Consider the following 20,059-nt stretch of genomic DNA (forward strand, 5'->3'; position numbering starts at 1 on the left):
GCAGCACGCAGGCTGGGCTTCGAGGTGCTGGTGAGCTGGTCATGAACCATAGCTTCAACCAATTAGCATATCATCACCTGTGGTCTGTCAATTAAGGCTTTCAACTTGTCCTTGGAAATGTTCTTTGCTCTGGAGAATTCAGGGGCGTGAAGGCACGTTCTGCCATCATGCATAGGTGTGGTCGTCATGTTTGTCCAACTTCATCCTTCCATGCGACTGAAGACCACACAATTGAGCTCTAGTGTATTTAAAATACTATTTTCTAATAGACCTCTGACGTCTTCCTTGTTTTTGTCCATGCCTTCTCAACAGGAGTTTCGTTCTTTCACACAATTTGTATCCAATGTCTGCTCATCCGTCTGATACGACCTTGGATGCTTGGGGCTCATCCAGCCACGCCTTTCTGAGTTCCACTCCTGTTAATCCAATTTCTTTTAGAACTGCGACACACTGGAAAACCCTTCCTTTCTTGTCCAGCACTGCTATAATACGTAGTGGAAACACCCATTCTTTACTCATTCCTATAAATTCATACATTGGCGCATGCCCCAATCTATTCACTATAAACCTAGCCTCAAGAATACTTAGTCTGCTTGAGTTTCTTTGCAAATTTACACGTGTAAAATTACTTAATTTCATCATCGTTTCTGTAGCATAAGTTTTTTCATCTTGAGCCCAAATTGTCACTTATCTTTGGTACTTTCTTGATGCCTTATAGAACATCTGCATTCTCTTGTCTCTGCATCTCTTCTATGTACGTCAGACTTGCTTCGTGTATGATGTCCCCATTCTGTCTGTTCATTCATCGGTCCTACTTCTGGGATTTCATTCAAATGGCCATCATACTGTCTCGTATGCAGGTATGGCTTTCTCAATGGGAACCTTGCTTCCAGGATTCTCCTTGGTATCTGTAGTCAATGGTGCTGCACGTGGCTCACACTCTGGTTCCCAACATATAGGCAATATGGGCAAAGTGGTTGAGGTGGGGGTACTTGGCTCCTTTTCTATACTGTCTTAATGGTTGATGGGCAGGTGCCTTGAGTTAGGGAGCCGTTAGAGCTCATGTTCTGCAGGGGGGAGCGGGGGGCATTGAGGATGGAGGACGTCATCTGTAAACAATGTGGCTTGGAAGGCAGCCAGTAATTCTACTAGGTCCTCTGTAGCGTCTTGAAGGTTATCCAGGGTGTGGATATTTTGCAAGGGGGGGACATGAGGCAGGTCTGTGGATGCAAAGTTGGTGTCTGCGTGCTGGCAAATCTTGCTTATTTTGTCAAAGTTGTTAAAGGCAGTGGATTTTTCAATGGAGTGTGATATGGCAGGGTCAGTTAGCGGGTTGGCAGTGCTTGACTGCTTTGAAGAGGGTTCTGTGTTTGTGGTCAGCTTCTGCTATTGTGTTCTGATAGTAGCAGGCCTTGGCTTTGTTGATAAGTTGCCCAGTTACACTTGATGAGCACCAGGTTGGATGCAATAATGGAGCAGCGCCAGGTTTTCTCTCGTTTACTGATGACTCTTTTGCGGAGGTGGAGTTTGTGTGTACCAAGGTGCCAACTGTTTGAAGGTCCCTTGTTTCAGAGACACATGTCAGTCAATGGAGGCTGAGAGGGTGCTGTTGAGTGCTTCCAGTAGAGTCATATTTCGGTTGGGGTCTTTGGTACACGAGAGGTGGAGGTGGTCAAGGTCTTCCATGAAGGATGCCACAGGGAAGTTCTTGAAGGACCCGAAGGATTGTCTGATGGGTTTCTGCTGTGAGGGCTTGACTGGGGTGGTATGCAGGATGTTGAAAGGCACAACAAGGTGGTCAGACCAGTGAAGAGGTAGAGGAGAGCTGTAGTGGAAGGAAAGCTGTGCAGTGATTAGTTCAAGGATGATACCTTTAAAGACCCAATGCACTAAAGTGTGCTGGGTAAGGGTGTCAAGAACGCGGAGGAGAGCCTCCTTGAAGTCGCCTGGGAGGAGGTTGGCATGCACGAGACACATGTTGGTGACCAGGCCAGTGAAGGCAGTGTTGGGCTTTGGTCGTCTGTAGATAAGACAGAACGTGACTGTCTGGGAGAGCAGGAAGTGGCAGGAGAGGACTTTGACAGAGCTAATGCTGCCAATATCAAGTCTTGTGCAGGGCCTCCGCCTGTCTTGTTCGGCCAGTTTCTGTGTTGGATGCTGGAGCCGTCGGGGACAAGGACGTCTAAAATGTGGGTAGCGGTGGATGTCAGCCAGGTCTCAGTGAAGAGGACGTCATCAGGATTTTGTGTAGTGATGAGGTCAGCGATCGTCTGCTGCATGGGTGATAGCTGAGCAGATGCTGGCAAACAACTTCTGTGTTGTGGACAGTTAGAGGGCACTGATGTGATTTGGGTGAGGTTGGTAGTGTTCAATATTTAGCATCTGAGGTACTCTTATTTCAATATTCCAAGGTCCTCAAACATATGCATCTTTCAAATCTAATGCCATGAAAATCCCCTGGTTTAAGGGAGGTATGACCTCCTCCTTTAGGGTTGTCATTCAGAATGTTTGCAGGCTTTATGTATTTGTTTGCTGGTCCTTAGGTCTAGCACTGTGCCCATAGTTTAACCTTTATTGGGTACCAGAAAATAAACTGACTATATTCCTGTGTTGACCAGGTTCCTTAGTACTTCTTCAATCCCTCCCTTTAGGATGAGCACCTGGATCTCTTCCTGTAGGACGTTTAGGTGGTCATGTGGTATTTGTTAGGAAAGTTCTTTTTAGCAACTTTCCCCTCCATTTCTACAGATCTCCAAACCTTTTACTTTTGTACTCAATCATGACTTTTTCCAGTGCACTTTCGCTCATTGTTCTGGGGAAATGGTTTCCTTTTCACAGGTGATCCATTTTCTGTGCTTTTTTGCCAACTTTGAACCGTTTGCATCTCGCTTCCCCTTTCAGGTCCAGACCCGTATCCCCCCCACACCCCCCCCTCACTCCCCACCACCACCACAACGATACTCTACCTTGCTGGCGAATATGGGGATGTTCTAAACTTATTTTGCATTTAATGCAAATGCACCATTTGCAAATAGGAGTTTCTCTCTTCATGCTTGGCGTCATTGCACCAAATATGAAGTGTGCTTATGGCAGCGTGCACCATTAAAAGCACTGGTAAATATTTTGTCACTAGTCACTTTGGGACAAGTGCATTTCTCTTAGGGCCAGTATGTAAACTAAGGAACTCGGCCTGACAGTCTACTTTGATTTTTCATAATTTGCAAGGCCTGATACAAGTACTGGGAGCCAAGTGGTGCAGGTCATGCTTCTCTTGCCGTTCGTTCACCACTGCAACCCCCCAAGATTCGACTGGAACAAAACAGAAATATCAAGGGTGTTAAGCTGATCAATTCCTGGGCAGTAAATGTATACCTTGACATACCACATCCAGCATCCACTCCACCAATATCCCATAAAAAAAGCAGAAGTACTACAGGAGATGCAGATTTATTGAGCCCATTAAAATAGGGCTAACACTTCACAATAAATAATGTATTGGACATTAACTGTTGGCGAGTGGCATAGGTTCTGGGAAAGCACATCCTCACTAACATTTAATCACAAGCCTAGTAGTAAACTGCAATTCAGTGGAAATGCATTTTAAGTTCAAAAGTATGGCATTAACAACTGTAGAATGTCTGTCCATTCCAATTTCATAACAAAGTGGTAAGAGGATTTAACCACATATCACCTTCGGGGAGTATCTACACCCGTTGTGCACAGGTGACATCAAAACCTGGACCATACTTTGACCACTCAGAAGCCTTTTACTTCATTACACTACAGGAGGCAGGATGGTGGTTTGTTCCAATCTTAAAAGGACCACCAATCTTAAAAGGCCCACCAATCTTAAAAGGCCCACCAATCTTAAAAGGCCCACCAATCTTAAAAGGCCCACCAATCTTAAAAGGCCCACCAATCTGCAAGATAGTACCTTTCAACTATTAAGCTTGCAAAAGCACGTCCCTGCAGACTGAGCACAAGCTGGTACGAACTTCACCACCCCACCCAAATTAGTCCAATTTGTTGCATGGTGCTTGGTTCTCAGTCAGCATGACCCCGATGAGTTCGCTGTTGGTAAACTCATGCTCCCCAACAGCCTGCAAAATTGTGATTGCTGGAAGGTAGTTCTGTCAATACCAAAATCATGTGGATGCCTGCTCCCCTACAATGACCATAGGAACAAGGTATGCAGGGGCTGGGGAGGTCAGAGTAGTGGGGGGTCTGGATTGGGGGACAACTGCACCTCCTCGCCAGTGGTCCATGAGAGTAGAAATTGTTGCGCTTTTTCCCCAGCCACAGAATGTTGTGCAATAAAAAAAAGTGCATAAGTTAACAGTTTGACTGTTAAAGGAGCATTCTACAAGAGAGTATTTCATAAAAAAAATATGCAGTCGGGATGAAATAAAATAAAAAAAATAGAGGGCAAATTATACAAAAGATCTGGCATCTACTTTCCTTGACAAGATCTACCCTGTCTTACTAATGTAATCTGCTGCCAGATCTAGAAGATTGCAACAAAAGTGAAATGCAATATCCATTCTGCAAAACAAAAATCAAAAATCGAAGTGTCCACGTGACATGTGCATTGCTGGTTTGCTTAATCACTTTTCTAAGAAACATTGGGATCTGGCGACACAAACTAGAACATAATTGCTATTAAAACATTTGCCCACCTGTCAGCAATCTCCTACCTGATAAGTGTAACACCAATGCCTCTGCAGATGCTCAGTCTAGACAAGTTAGGGAAGTAACATTTCGGAACAGTATCTCAAAGGCCATGTGCAAACGGATACAGCTAAAGAGTCCCAAATTAGCAAACCATTCGATCCAGTGCAGACAACTATTTCAGGGTAAAAATAAGACCAACAAGATACTCTAACAGCTTTTGGGTGAGATGTGGGCAAGCATTTTACAAGTGGCATTACCAGACTAATATATTGCACACAATTAAACAGTTTTCTAAACCATAGCATGAAACTCCAGGACCAATGTCCGTGTTGCAATTGCAAAATGGACCAAATGTCACAGTGCCAGTGCAATGAGGTTGAGTAAGATGTGGACTGAAGAGAGCCTACAATAAAATTACCACTGGGAGGTAAGGACATGGAGCTAGCAATAGAATTACTCTGAGAAACTAAGCCTAACTTCCTCTTCGGTAGCAAGCATAAATGTTTGAGATTTTAAGTCTGACGGGGTAACAGGACTCAAGTGAGCTGAACAGATCTGTGGCGTCTATCCTGACTTGCACATCTCAAAACACAAACTGTACAAAAAGTGTGCAGCTACAAATGAGCAGTAGAAAACAAAACCCCTTACTTGGTATTGCCCTAAAAAAAAAAACAAAAAAAAGTTTGTCCAACATTTATCCTGCTTTTAGAGGAACCCCCCCCCCCAAAAAAAATAAAAGTTTAACATGCCCCGCCCCTCAACACTACGGCAATCTTTAGACCCTCTCCATCCCCACTCCCTTAGCATAAACCATTGAGACTGTATCACATGAATTAAACGTGTTCTTCCGTCCCAAACCATAACCTTGTTTGAAACCTCCTTGCAGTCACATATGCTTCCCTCCAAAAACTATTTCCCTGCACTCTAATCCACACGAAAACAAGTACTCCTAGAATGACCACTGGCGCTCCCATATAATGTTTAGCACAACAAAGTAGCTCAAGCCTAGAGTGCATCTAACGTTCTTAATTGATGGCAGAGAAAAACAAATGGCCAGGCATGGATAGGCACGGCAGTCAGCCACAGCAGAGAGAATGGTCCGACAGACGGCCTTCAGGAAAAATTGTGGCAAACTACCATATCAGTGCAGACTCCATCACAAGCGGCCACCCAACTCCATGGCATGGTAACTATCACACATGGGCCCTCTGGATGAGGCAGTGTTTAAAGGCGCATACACTGCACAACCTGCTAAGGCTTAGCATTAATGCCATAACAAGCAAACTTGCAGTTCAAGGCCAACACTCGCACAGGACTACAATCCACAAGTTGTGAGCTTGAACTCCAGCACTGTCCACTTTTTCATGCAGTCCTTGCATGCACAGCCAGGTATATGCGACATCAGTTAGGAGCCATCCACAGCAACAGATCTTCAGCTGATTAAGTCTTTACTGCACGTGGTTGGTCATTCAGAAATCGGACCACAGCACACCCCGGCTTCCTTTGTCTACACTGAGCACATGCGCACCAGATGGGGACCATGCCACAGCATTAATGGAGGCACTACAAAAAAAGAAAAGGGAAACTTCAAGTTAATATCAAACTGATATCCTAAGAAGATTAAAGGGGAAAAAAAAAGCAGGACGATTAAAGCTGTAGATGGATGTTCAGAGATGGCAAGCAAAACACATCCCCCTTCAGAATCAATTCAATTTCACCACATCAAAAATGTGCAATCAACCAGCACCCCAAATGCCACTGTGCCAGTTACCTATTCAACCACTGACAATGGTGTGACTCCTCCCTCATCCAAGAACACAACTATTGACGTTTCCATTTAATGCCAATCAACCACTTCTCCCATGATCATCAACTGCCACGGACCCTGCACCTGAACAACCCAATGCTTCTCCACATCGGAGAAGTCAAGTGGAAGAGATGCTTGCTGCTCCTCTCCACCCACCCTTCTGAGGCCATCCAGTTACTGACCAATACAGCCAGATGGTGGACACTAACTTGACAAGTCACTAATGTTGTTCTCACTTCAGTTTGGGGTTATCCAGGCATTTCTAAGAGGCTGCACAGTAGCCAACGAGGGGCCCATGGTTTCGAGTTATCTGTCAAGGAACTTCTTACAGATCCATCCAGGGAGTGCTAATGTCATCTCACTCACACAGACACTAAGTGAGCAGGTTGTAGCACAACTAAACCCATTGCCCACAATCTTTCTGGTCACATCCAAGACAAATACGATAATGCATAGTCAGGTGAGAGGGTGATTTTCATAGTAATGTTATGTTATGTTAGCGCTACTTGTATAGCGCACCGTCACCAATGGAATTGGTCCCCAGGCGCTCTGGCGGATCAGTAAACAGGAAGGGTGGGTAGGGTTAGTCGGGGAGAAGGAGAGTGGGAGAAGTGGTGCGCTGTTGGCAGCTTCAGCTCGGTATACACTGAGTGCTGGGCTTTGGTGCTAGTATCGGAGTGCTGTTGGTGAAGTTTATGTGTTGTTGGTGCCATGTGGTAAAGTGCGTGCGGATTGCTGGGAGAGAGATGGTTGTGTGGGTTTAAGTATGCAGAAGATTGAGGGTTGGGTTAGTGGGATCAGTATCCTGATTTAGGTACTTATGGTTCCGTTAGAGTTGTATACCTGTTGGTTGGGATGTTGCTGGTTTCTCGTGGGCCGACTCGCTTTGGTGGAGTTGCGCTGATCCAACTGTATCCTATTGAGTGTGGATTGGGTGGGTGGGTGGGTGGGTGGGTGGGTGCGTGCGTCTGAACCTGATCTTCAGGTGTGGGACCGGGTGGGTGCTAGCCATTCTCAGGTGATCTAGTGTGACCGTGGGCGGTTGAGGCTTTGAATGGTTCAGAGTCAGAGTTATGTTGATGTGTTGTCCTAGTGGATCTGTCTTGGTGAGCCTGTGTATTCAGACATTCGTATCCTTCTGTCCTGACTGGTTCTTTGGTTTCCATGGGGTGAACATCCTCGGGACTGTTTAGTTGTAGTTTGTGTGGTGGGGCATTGTTTTGTATTGGTGGACCGTGTGTAGTGATGAAACATTCTGTTTCTTACCCATTGCATTGGGGCACATGGTGTAGCACTTCCTTTCCCCCTTTATGTTTTGTCCTTAGGGCTGTTGGGGAAGGTAATAGTTAAGGTCATGGTCCTCTCGATTCGTTCTAGTCTTTGTCTTAGTTTGCTATCTTTGGTCGTATTGCGACGGTCTCCCGTTCGGTCCTTTGGTATGTCGTGGTATATTTACCTCAGCTTTTCCCATTGATTGATTACTGTGTATCGCGGTCGCTCTATGCTCATTGATGTTTTCAGTTATCTTGGTGCCCCTGTGGCCAGTCTTTCTAGTTATGACGTGAAGAGCCATGTTTTGAGTAATTTCCTGAATAATAGGTGGTTTCTTGAGTTCGGGGCTAGGTGAGAGAAGGAGGATCCTCCTAGTTTTCTTTTGTTGTAGGGCTTCGGTTCCAGGCGGATGTCCATGCTTGATCTGAGCGTTCTTGTCAGTTGATGTAGGTGCAATTTGTCTTTTAGGAACTCAGCGCCTTTGTTGTGTACTGCTCTGTGTGTAATGCACATTGTTTTGAATTTTATTTGTTTTATTGGTAGCCAATGTAGAGTTTTCAGCGCTGGTGTGGTGTGTTCTCTTCGGGGTAGTTTCAGAAGTAGTCTGGCTGCCGCGTTTTGAATGCGTTTTTTTTTTTTGGAGTCGTCCAGGCATGCCTAGGTATAGGCTATTGGCGTAGTCTACTTTGGACATGACGAGGGTGATGATGGTGGTTGTTTTGTTGGTGAATGATAGAAACAGTAAGATTCTCTTTGCCGCTCGCAGGAGGAAGAAGCATTTCTTGAGGAGAGCGTTTACTTGTGGCTCTAGCGTGAGGTACTGTCCATCAGAACCTGTGAGGGTGCTGGGGTTGTCCCAAGTTCCCTTGGCCAAGGGATGAATTGGTTTTCTCCATTTTGTGCGACAATCATTTCAGTTTTGACTGGGTTGATGAGTTCATCCAGAAGAATGCATCGCGGAGGCAGTTTTCTAGCGTTTTCTTTCTGGGTTGTCTTGTATTTTGAAGATTATTTGTGCATCATCAGCGTAGTTGTAGCAGGTGAGGCCGTGGCTTTTGAGGTTTCTGATCAGTAGATACAGGTATATGTTGAATAGTAGCGGGAAGAAGGATGATCCTTGTGGTACTCGACAGGTGGAATCTCTCGGGCTGGATTTGAAGGGCTTCATCCATACGGTTTCCGTTCTGTCTGTTAGGAAAGATTTGATCCATAGTAGGGCGGTGTCTGTTATTCCAAGTCCTTCTGATCTCGTTGAGTGGGTCATGGTCGACTGTCAAATGCTGCCGATAGGTCTAGGAGTATCAAGGCAGTGCTGTTGTCCGAGTCTGCGTTGATTTTTAGATAGTCCCATATTGAGAGCCGATTCCGTTCCTCTCAAGGGTCTGAAGCCAACTTGTGCCTGGTCTAGTAGGCCGTGCTCTTCTATAAACTCTTGGGTTGTTTTGTATATTTCGAGCAGCTTGGCTATATACAGGATATTGGAGATGGGTCTGTAGTTAGAGGTACTCTACGTTTCCCGCTGTATCTTTGAGTAGTGGCCTGATGTATGCAGTTTTGAAGGCTTGTGGCACTTTCCCAGTTGCGATGGAATGGTTGAGGACGTTCCTGTGATATTCCATGGGCGTTCCATGTTTGAGGATCAATTTGTATATGTCTGGTGGGCAGGGGTCATCGGGGGACCCCGAGTTATTGCTTTCATTCACCAGTTTAACGAAAGTCTCCACTGATATTTCTGGAAAGCTACGTAGTTTGTTTGGGTGCTCTCCCGGGTGTAGGTTGGGGGTCGTGGTCAGATCAGATTGTCTGCTTTGTATGGTTTGTTGGATGTTGGTGATTTTGTTTTTGAAGTGGTCTGCAAGGTCGTTGCAGAGTTTCGTGGACGGAGTTGGTGTGTTGTTGCATCCCGGAGGGTTTTTGATTTCGTTTATGATTTTGAAGAGCTCTTTTTGGGTGTTTGGTGCTTCGAAGATTCGGTTGTCAGCGTTTCTTCTTTACTTACCTTTTTGTAAACCCGGTAGTGTTGTAGGAATTTGTTTGTTTGCCGCGTCGTTTTGTTTTCTCCAATCAAGTTCTAGTCTTCGTTTTTTTCTTTTCATGGTGCTAAGTAGTGGAGTGAAACATTTTGCCATGGACCGTTTATTAGAAGAAGCAAAGGGTTTTTCTTTGGCGAGGTGGTCTATAGTAATTAAAATCCAGGAATGCAGCAGGGTTACCTTTTTGTCCAGGTCATCATCTTCCATGAGTGTTGGGTGCAGTTTGTTTAGCTCCAGCAGTTCATTCAGATTGGAGTTTTTGATGGTTCTCCAATTTCTTTTCATGGTTTTCGTTGTTTTGTCTGGTTGATTGTTTGTTAGCGTGGTCATTTTGATTACAAAGGGGATGATGAGGTGGTCGCGCCAGGGTATTTGACTTGGGGGTGCCGTGGTGAGGAGTAGTTTGTTAGCGAAGATTGCATCAAGTGTATGCCCTGCCGAGTGGGTTGCTCCTTTGACTAGTTGTTGTAGGTTCATTGCTGCTAGTTGGCTGGTCAACATCTGGTTTGGAGGAGAGAGCACGACCATACAAAAATCGTTAGTGTCCTAGACTATCAGGCGATTGTGTTTGATAGCTAGGACAGTGATTGCTTCTGTGAAGGAGTCTACAAAGGTTGCATCGTACGTTGGTGGTCTATATATTAGTACGAATTTCAAGTTCGTTTTGGGTGTTACTGCTAGACGTATGATTAGGGATTCGCAATTATCGATGATTAGTGGGTCTTCAAGTTTGATATCCATGTGTTCCTTGTGAATGATTGCCAGCCCTCACCCTCTCTTGGATTTTCTGTTTGATTGGACACATTTGAAGTATTCAGGCAAGCAGTTGTTGAGGGTGATCTTGTAGTTGTCGTCTAGCCAAGTTTCTGTTACAAATAGGATGTCAATCCCTCCGTCGCAGAGCAGATCGTATATCTCAGTGGCATGTTTGGCCATTGATCTTGCATTGATGAGGTTGCAGTGGATCTTTTTGGTGTGGTTTTGCTTGTTGGTTGTTCCTTGTCTTGGTTTGTGGTTGTTTGGTTGCGGTGCATCGTTAGCGTTGATTGGGGGTCGATGAGGATCAGCGAAGACTGCATCATCATTGTAGGAGGGCGTATGAGGATCGGCGGAAGCTGCATCTTCACTGAAGCAGTCTGCTAGATTGAAAGCTTGGCTGTTCAGTGGTGTTGCTTCTCCGCTTGTGCTGGTTGGGTGAAGGTCCGTGAAGGCTTCTTTGTTGAATTGGTCAGTTAGGTTCATGTTTGGGTTGTTTGTTATAAGATCTTTGTCGTCGTTATGTCCGGAATGGCGCGGGTGTTGAGGGTGTCCTTCTGTCCTTGTGATGCATGGGGTGATGGGGTCGGACTCTAGCCACCTTCTTCTCCTTGGGTGTTCCCGTCTTTTTCCTGGTTGTCTCGGGATGTTCTTTGTGTGTCTTGATGTCTGTCATTGGGGTATACTGGTTCTTGGGTTGTTGTGAGGTACGGTGTGAGATAAGGAATTTTCCCTTTCAAATTTTTTTCTGGTTGTTTTGGTTTTTGGTGTTGTGTTTCCTCCATTTGAGGTTGTTGCTTCGGTGGTAGTTTGGATTTGTGTGCCTGTGTCCAGTGCGGCCTTGTCTTGTGCCCTTTCTGGTTCGGGGCATTTTGGTGCTCAGTGCGGAGGTGCCGGTTGAGTGGTTGGCTGCTGTGTCTTGTGATGGGAGTGCTGGTATTTCTTCTTGTGTTGGTAGCCTTGGGTGCTTTTGTGCCATCTGTTCTTCCGGTGGGTCGGTTTGTGTATCCTCCGAGTGCTGTCTGATGGTGTTTTGGTGCTGGGATACTGTCGTCAGGGGTGTAGGTCAAAGTTCAGTGCTGTCTATGTAGGTCTCTCGGAAGGGGTGAGGGCGGTCGAACTATTCTAGTGAGGACTAGACCGTGATAGGAGTATGTTATGGTGGTTAAGCTAAGTTTGTGCTTGAGACTAATTCTGACTATGTTCTAGAGTCTCGTGTGATGGGGTGGACTCTGAGGAGTATTGTAATCCTTATGATTCAAACATTTCAGAGCAGAGTCCCTGTTAAGTTTGGGAGACCTGTATAGTGGGAGAGAGGCCCATCAATGCAATCTGAACACCACACAGTACAACCTGGGGACAGAACCCATGATGAACTTTGGGTGGGGGGACCTCTATAGTGGGAGAGGTCCGACAACGCAATCCGAACATCAGACAATGCAACTTTGGGGACAGAACCCCTGCTAAATCAGGGAGACCTGCACAGCGGGAGAGAAACCCACCAATGCAGTCCGAACGTGTCACAATACAATTTTGGGTTTAGAACCCCCGCCAAGTTTGGGAGACCTGTATAGTGGGAGAGAGGCCCATCAATGCAATCCGATCATCATGCAATACAACTGGGGGAAAGAACCCCTGATGAGCTTGGGGGACCTGTATAGTAACCCCATATCATTTGGGAGACCTGTTTAGTGGGGGCAGGGGAGGCCTATCCATGCAATCTGAATATCATGTAATACGATTTGGGAGTCGAATCCCTGCTAGATTTGGGAGACCTGTATAGTGGGAGAGAGGCCTATCAATGCAATCTGAATGTCATACTATGCAGTTTGGGGACAGAACCCCTGATCAATTTGAGGGACCTTTATACTATGCAGTTTTGGGGACGGAACCCCTGGTCAATTTGGGGGACCTGTATAGTGGGGGGAGAGACCTATAAGTGCAATCTGAATGATAAATCTTACTAGTGTCAACACCAGAACTTTTGCTTGACTAGTAGATTATTTTTCCCTAAACTTCAGTGAGTGGTTATCTTCCACACTCACAGAATCTCCCTTTATGGGTGTTATTTTTTTTAGTCAATCCATAGCGTCTTTTAAAAGTTATCCTCCAACAACTTTTTGGCAATAAGTGCCCATTGTTGCTGGCTTGCCACAGGGGCTCACCTTTTAACTTTCTCTGGCTAGCCTTCAGAGAACCCATCAGTAGAAAGGATCTTTGGATCCCCTTTACATGTTATTTGGTGAAACCAGCACACCCCACCTAATGTGGAATGCTGGGGAGATCCAATGTAGCCCCTTTCACAATAAAACTAAAAGTTCTGTTACAGGGACAATCTTACCTTCAATGGTGGCAGCGATACCTTTATTAATTCAGTGTAGCTTTACCACAGGCTGTTTGTACAGCCCCAGTAAAGGCACCCATATGTGCCCATTTTACCAAAATGGCTCCAGTCTTGTTTTTTCACTATTTTAGCGTTCCTAGTCCTTTCCTGTTCCTTTCCCCTGACCTCAAGTGCAGGTAATCCCTTTGTGCAATTTTTATCTTTGGCGGGAGTCCTGTGGACTCCATGGCCCAGGCTCCAGAGCATCTGAAAGCAAGAAGCGACGGAGCAGTCCAACACTCTGCAGCCCTTTTAATTCCAGCCAGCGTGCAAGATTCCAGTCCAAACTAGAAGGCTGTCGGTCCTGAAAGGATTGCAGGTTTGAAAGTTGCAAGGCTGTTTGATTGGCTAGGTTTCTGCATAAGAGTCTGTTCCTGGAAGCTGAAGAGGTAGTCGACCAGTGGAACCGAAGAGGAAGAAACAGCAGCTGACAGATTCTAGCGACCAGAGCCTACTGTGTAACTAGAGCCAACCATAGCCCTTCCTTCCAATTGACCTGGGGACTCCGAAAACGACAACCCAGAGCCTGGTCAGACCCACTAGACTAAAGACCTGCACTTTGAGCCATTCCACATGGTGCTGCGACCTTACAGGGCTCCAATACCCTGGGACCTCGAGCCATTGTGCAGTGCACGATCTTCCGAATTCGGAATCTCGCTGAAACTTCATGGGCATCCTGCTGGATTTCCAGTGTGCACGATTCCAGTCCGTAAAGTCCCCTCAGTATAGTGCTGGACCTTACAAAACAACGAGAATCCGACTTGCGATATTCTGTCTTCGTCTGTGCTCCTGAAAAAGGTGCAAAATCCACATTGCCACATCCAGCTGCAAGGAAACCTTGCCTAGAGCCTCTCCCGTGATCCTTGCTGCAAAAGTCCTTTCAGTGTCCAGTCTGCTTGATGAAGGAATTCAACAACCAGGTTTTTGGCTGAAGATCCTGAAGTCCTCCTGCTGCAAAATCTGTGTGGGGGTACTGTGCTGGCTTGGGTATTTACTTACACTTAAGTCTCCTGCGACTGCTGCATAGTTTTGGGGTGTTTCCTGTGATTGGGAGGCCTCTCGTCCAGTTCACCAAGGAAACCACCTAGGGTGTCTTCTCTGAAGCCCTTGGACCCTCCGCTTGGCCGACCCGGGACTCCTCTCTGGAATCCCCATCGACGCAGTAGAATCTCGTGAAGGTGTGAGCAGACCTCCACGTAGCAGCCCTGCAGATGTCCATCAGGGGCACATCCAGCGAGTGCAGTCCTTTCAGCCAATGACAAAGGCGTTGGAAAAACACCGGCAACACTAAAGTTTTGTTGAGATAGAAGTCCGCAGCACCACCCTCGTATTGCGGAAGGTCAGATTAGGCTGCTTGCGGGACAGGGCCTGGATTTCACCCACTCTCCTGGCAGAGGTGATAGCCACGAGGAAAGCCATCTTCCATGAAAGATACAAGAGGGGCTTGATGCACAGGCTCGATGGCTCTCCCCCTCCCCAGCAACCACCACATGAGCCTCGTCAGCACCACATTGAGTTCACAAGCCGCAGCGGCACCTTCACCAGCCAGAATGATCAGCACAGTCCTTTAAGGAACTCCTTGACCAGACGGTGTGACCAATGCAAAAACCGTGCCGGAGACCTGGTGTAGCAGGAGATAGCCGCTAGCTGCTTGATGGAGGCGTGACCATTCGGAACATTATATACTTGTTCAGTCATTGCAGGTCGGGAATGGGCCTCCAGTCTTTCGTACGAGGAAGTACCTTGAGTAAACTCCAGAGCTGCTTTGGAACTAGCTCTATCGCCCCTTTCTTTAACAAGGCCCAAACCTCCAACAGCAGCTGAGGGATGTGGTTTTCCTGTCGAGCCAACAATGGTATTTAGGGAAACTTGCGTGGGCAAGAGCGTCCAACACTCAACTGTCAGTGGAGATGGTCTTCCACACGCAGACGAAGTTTGCTCGCCAGACTCCAACTGGGGTGCATGGGTGGGTGCCCGATGACCTGGCCGGTAAAAGGAGTAGCCCCCGAAGCCCCTCGAAAAACGGCTAGGCTTCCCTCCAGTGGAACGAAAGGACTGTTGTCGTCATTGTAGCGTGCCTAGGGTATGTGCTGTCTGTCAGCCTTAATGGCCTGGAGGGATGCATCCACAGCCTTCCCCAAACAGGTTGTCCCCATCAAAGGGCATGTCCAAAACCCTTGTCTGGACCTCCTGCCTAAAGGGTGGCCTTGAGCCAAACACGACGTCGAAGGAAAATGCTGTTGCCCATCTGGCAGAAGCTAGCGCCTGCAATGTCCATGGTCACTGAGATGGCGTGATCAGACGCCACCTCGCCTTCTTGAAAAATCTCCAACGCCTCTACCCTTTTGTCGTCAGGAAGTCCAGTAGGGGCACCAGCTTAAACCTTCCTCATGGAGCAGGAGCTCCCCAGCATAGCTGCCGTGTGCTGCAGGAGCAGTACACCTCCCACATGCTCCGGTGCAATGGAGGTAACCTGCACTCAGCTCGATCTCTTTGCCAGCACCCACTTCATCTGTGCACGATACGCGCTACCTATGATATGATCCTGCAATCTGTGCTAATGGTGCACTATCAGGCAGCACCCAGCTACAGAGCGTGTGCTTTTCTGCATCTTCTAAGTTTGATTCATTGGCAATCCCTCGAGGGAACCCGCCCCAAGATGGCTGCCGCCCCGGTCCTACCCATCACCTGACCCAGTCCTGCCCTGTGCCTGGCCTCCAGCAGCTCGGATTGGCTATTCCATTGCTTTTTGCTGCCCTCCAATAGCCGGCCTATGAAGTAAGGCCTGGAAAGAAGGCTTCTGTGCTGACCGAGCGCAATAGGCGCCGCCATGCTGCCTAAAACTCCAGCCGTACTCAGAACTACTCCGGTGAGTCCTCCTTCAGACTGCCATCCCCTCCAGTAAGTTCCCATGAAACAATGCAACTAAGTATCACATGCCTCAACATACTATAAGAAGTACAGCGAGTATACTTCCACGCCACTGAGACTCACGTCCCCTCTATATGCCCAAACTTCGTTCCCAGCTAGTGCCCCCCATCTGCGCCCAAAACTTGCACAAGCGCACTTGTTTATATCTGACGTACTATACTATTATATGCCTTGCATGTACATACTTATGCTTATAGCCCTACTATCCTGAACCGTAAATTTGCATAACCACTCTCTCCCGAGTGCCTCGAATCCACCTGGTCTTGGGCCCACACCTCATCATGAAATTTGGAGCAACTTACCTGTTCAGTACATGTACCCTGCTTATATTGTTTAACCCGTGCTATTTAAACTTCGTACTGTAATTCATGCATCCCTCGTGCTGTTGAGCACCTTTATCCTACTCTGATTAGCACAGTCCTATCAGTGCCGGTCATACCACTGGATACACCCTCTGTCCAGACTACAACATACTCTGCCATAATATGCTTGTACGGCGTTGACCGTGACTACTAGATACTAATGTATCCTTTGCATGAATAGCACACCTTAGCTGTTTACATTGTCTTCTAGCCCACGCGCCTACCAGCATTGCAATACTAATGTACAACTCGGACTGGACCTAATCGTTAGATTTAGTCTAGCCACATCTCTTATATACCTTATTACAGCCCGTTGTACCAATTCACACTGCCTATTTTGCCCTCTATTACTGACCAGACCCGGTCCTGACGCACTGTCCCATTTACGACTATTATCTAGATGTTAAGTTGCCTGATATATTCTACTGTTTCTGTATTGATTAAGTGATTACTACGATCTGTACTATTGCTTTGTTGCGCCACCTTGGCCCCTTTCGGCCACTTAATCCTGCTTAGGCCCAAGTGTCTACTCGACTCTCAGGAACTATCTTATTCCCCACACTGCTTAATACGGTGTCACCTAGCTGTAACCCAGCACACCCCTGTGCCGTGCCATCCTGCAACTTGGGAATTGGAAAGATGTTCAACTTAGCAATATTGCTTTGCACTATGGCCGCTTCCATGTATGCTAGCTCTAGAAGCCAAGATCACATTACTCAGCCTCTGCTAGTACCGATCTCGGACGCTAGCCTGCCCACCCTTACAAACACTGTTACTACAAGTCAACACATTTACAACAGGGCCTTAGAGACAGGATCCTACGCCTCTCTACCCTGTGCTACGACAAACAGAAATGATAGAGTTCGCGCTAGATTAACCAAATTATACGAACCTCTGAGAAGATCCCTTGCGGCCACCAACCATAAACTTAGCTTGATACCTAGCCACTTGAAGCTGTCACCACCACTGTCCACCTCGAATATACCTGCCTTTCAAATTAATAATAAGCCCAAGACATTTATTAATAATTCTGACAAACCTATCCCAGTCCACAAAGTAACTGAGGCTCCCATCCCCCCTCAAAGGAGCGTTCCTCAATGCAAGATCGATTGTCGCCCACGCCATTGACATTGCAGATCTAATCATTGAAGGTAATTTGGATTTCCTTGCAGTTAGAAACATGGCTCCATAATGCAGCAGGACCTGCATTTATGCTAGCCATCCCCGATGCCTACACGATAGCTAGACAAGACCGTGACAGTGCCCGAGGAGGCGGCATTGCAATTATTTCAAAATCATGTCTCTACCTTAGGTTAGCCCCTACCCAGCTATCACAATCATGTGAAATTCTCTCTGCCGTATTCCAAATAAATCATTCACAATCACTTACTATTCACCTAATATATAGACCGCCTGGTCCCCTTGGTACCTTTGAGGAGGATCTGCTTAACATAATCTCGAATAACCTTCAATCTTCCTTGCAAATACTTCTATTAGGAGACTTTAACCTAGGTTTTAATGACCAAATGGATAAAAATGCCACAGTTATAGCAAATATAATCAACACACTAGGTCTATCCCAAAAAGTCAATAAACCTACCCACCTAAAAGGAAGAATATTGGATTGGATAGCGGATTACAACTGCTCAGTAACTATCTCATCCATCCTGCCATTATCATGGACAGACGACTCCTTGGTATCCTTCCACTTAGCTACTACAAGACCCAATCCATTGGCCCAGCCCTTAGCGCCACCATGTTGCACTAGAAGCAAAAAAAAGTATCACAGTAGAGAAAGTTATCCCCCATTATCCTGCCTACCTTGAATGCACTTCCAGAAAATCTTGATCCTAGCATCCTAGTTCAGTAATTCAACAATATCATGCTCACTACCCTGTACAAAATTGCCCCTGCTAAACTCAGACCTAGTAAACCAATAGCCCACTAAACAAATGGTTCACACCACATCTTAAAGACCTTTGTATCTTAAAAAGAAAAAGCGAAACCAACTGGAGAGTTTGCCCTTCCAGTGAGAATAAAGCTAAACTAACTTCACTTTCCTCACATTAGAAGAAGGAAATCTGTCGGGCAAACGAAACTCCTATGATGAGCGCATCGCTAACTTTTCTCCATACTCGAAGAACTAGAGTCCCCAATAGCTATACCCGATGTTTGTACCAAAGACAAATCTTGGTGTACAGACATCCATCAAGCTCTAGGAAACAAAATGAACACGCTCCAAAACAAAAATTCATCAAAAAAAAAAATACCTAAAAAATAAATAAAATTTACTGAACCTTCAGCATTCGCCTAATATTCTCTTGCCTAGTGTCTCACCACCGGCACACAATACTACTTTCCATTTCTCCAAAAAGTCTACCTTGGAAGTAGAAAAGATTATCCTGTCACTAAAGCCCTTGAACTGCAAAGGCGATATTTGCCCAGCCCAACTAACAAAAGATGCTGCCAGAGAACTATATCCATTTATTACCAAACTGATAAATGCCTCCTTTGCCACAGGCACTATCCCTGCCAATCTTAAACAGTCATGGGTGCTCACCCTGCTAAAGAAACAGACTCTAGATCCTCTTATCCCCACCAATTACCGGCCTATCACCACGGTCCCATTTCTACTTAAATATTGGATAAAGCTGCCTATATCCAAATTCAAAAACATCTTGAACTGCACAAACTCCTAGGCAACAGACAATCTGGTTTCCGCCCACTACACGGAACAGAGACAGCATTAATCGACCTCAAGTCCCAAATAGACGAGCAGCGAGACTCCTGCTCCTACTAGATCTCTCTGCCGCATTTGATCTGGTCAATCACAAGGTCTTATGCAGACACCTTGATTCTGCTGCCCACTTCTGCCCAGGAGCCATCAAATGGATCAAGTCGTTCCTGAGCGAGAGAACTATGAGAGAGTCTTCTCTCCCTCGGCAGCCGCAGACCCAACACCTATCCTGTGCGGTGTTACTCAAGGCTCCTGCGTCTCGCCAACCCTTTACAACATCTTCACCAAACCTTTGTTCGATGATTTGGACCATTTGGGTATCACCTACACTAATTACGCAGATGATACTCAGATTCTCCTCCCGCTTTCTGGGGATCATAGTAAGGACACAGGATTGGTGAACATCTTATCATCCAAGGATGGACGGCCACTCATGGCCTCTGCTTGAACGACGATAAGACTGAGATGATACTATTAGGATCACAGGCCAAGATTAAAAAACTAGGCCAAGAATTTTCCTCATTTAATATTGACGGAAACACTATCAAAGTCTCCAAAGAGGTGAAAACCCTTTGATTCTAGTTGGATGCCACACTGTCTTTTGACAAACAGGTAAAATGCCTTACCTCCTCCACGGCTTACACCTGCAAGTTACTCAGAGCTGGTAAGCCTTTCCTATCCAATGATAGTTGCCCGATTCTGGCTAGAGCCTTAATACTCTCTAGAATTGATTACTGTAATGCCCTATACAGTTGAGATAACAAATCCACCATTCAAAAGCGCCAAATATTACAGAACGCCGCCTTCAGAGCAGACCTAGGCATAAACAAAAACAAAAAAAAATACATATTTCCTCCATTAGACGGCATCATAAATGGTTATCCACGCCCAATAAAATACAACTAAAACGCTCGGACTCATAAAGCCCTCAAAAACGCGGCCCCCAGCTATTTTACAGATATCCAGAAAAGAGTTTCCCCCAGATCCACCAGAAGTGGGAATGGTAACTGTCTCACCATACCTAAATATAAGCTCACCACTATCGGTGGTAATAGCTTCCCTGTAAAGGCAGCTAAATTCTGGAACTCATTGCCACAAGATCTGAGC

The 20,059-nt window shown here is 46.2% G+C and overlaps 1 protein-coding gene across 2 annotated transcripts in view; it reads right to left on the reverse strand.

Annotated features, from left to right (window-relative positions):
* Positions 1 to 3,431: 3,431 nt before the first annotated feature.
* LOC138491389 (autophagy-related protein 16-1-like) overlaps positions 3,432 to 20,059 on the reverse strand; it is a 120,380-nt gene continuing 103,752 nt past the window's right edge. For both annotated transcript variants that reach the window (XM_069617893.1, XM_069617892.1), the window contains one exon: positions 3,432 to 6,234. In XM_069617893.1, the coding sequence (XP_069473994.1) occupies positions 6,141 to 6,234 (94 nt within the window). In that variant the 3' untranslated portion in view covers positions 3,432 to 6,140. The remainder of the gene's footprint in view (positions 6,235 to 20,059) is intronic.

The sequence above is a fragment of the Ambystoma mexicanum genome, chromosome 10 (assembly GCF_040938575.1).
Source record: "Ambystoma mexicanum isolate Mex_15411 chromosome 10, UKY_AmexF1_1, whole genome shotgun sequence".
NCBI classification, from domain to species: domain Eukaryota; kingdom Metazoa; phylum Chordata; class Amphibia; order Caudata; family Ambystomatidae; genus Ambystoma; species Ambystoma mexicanum.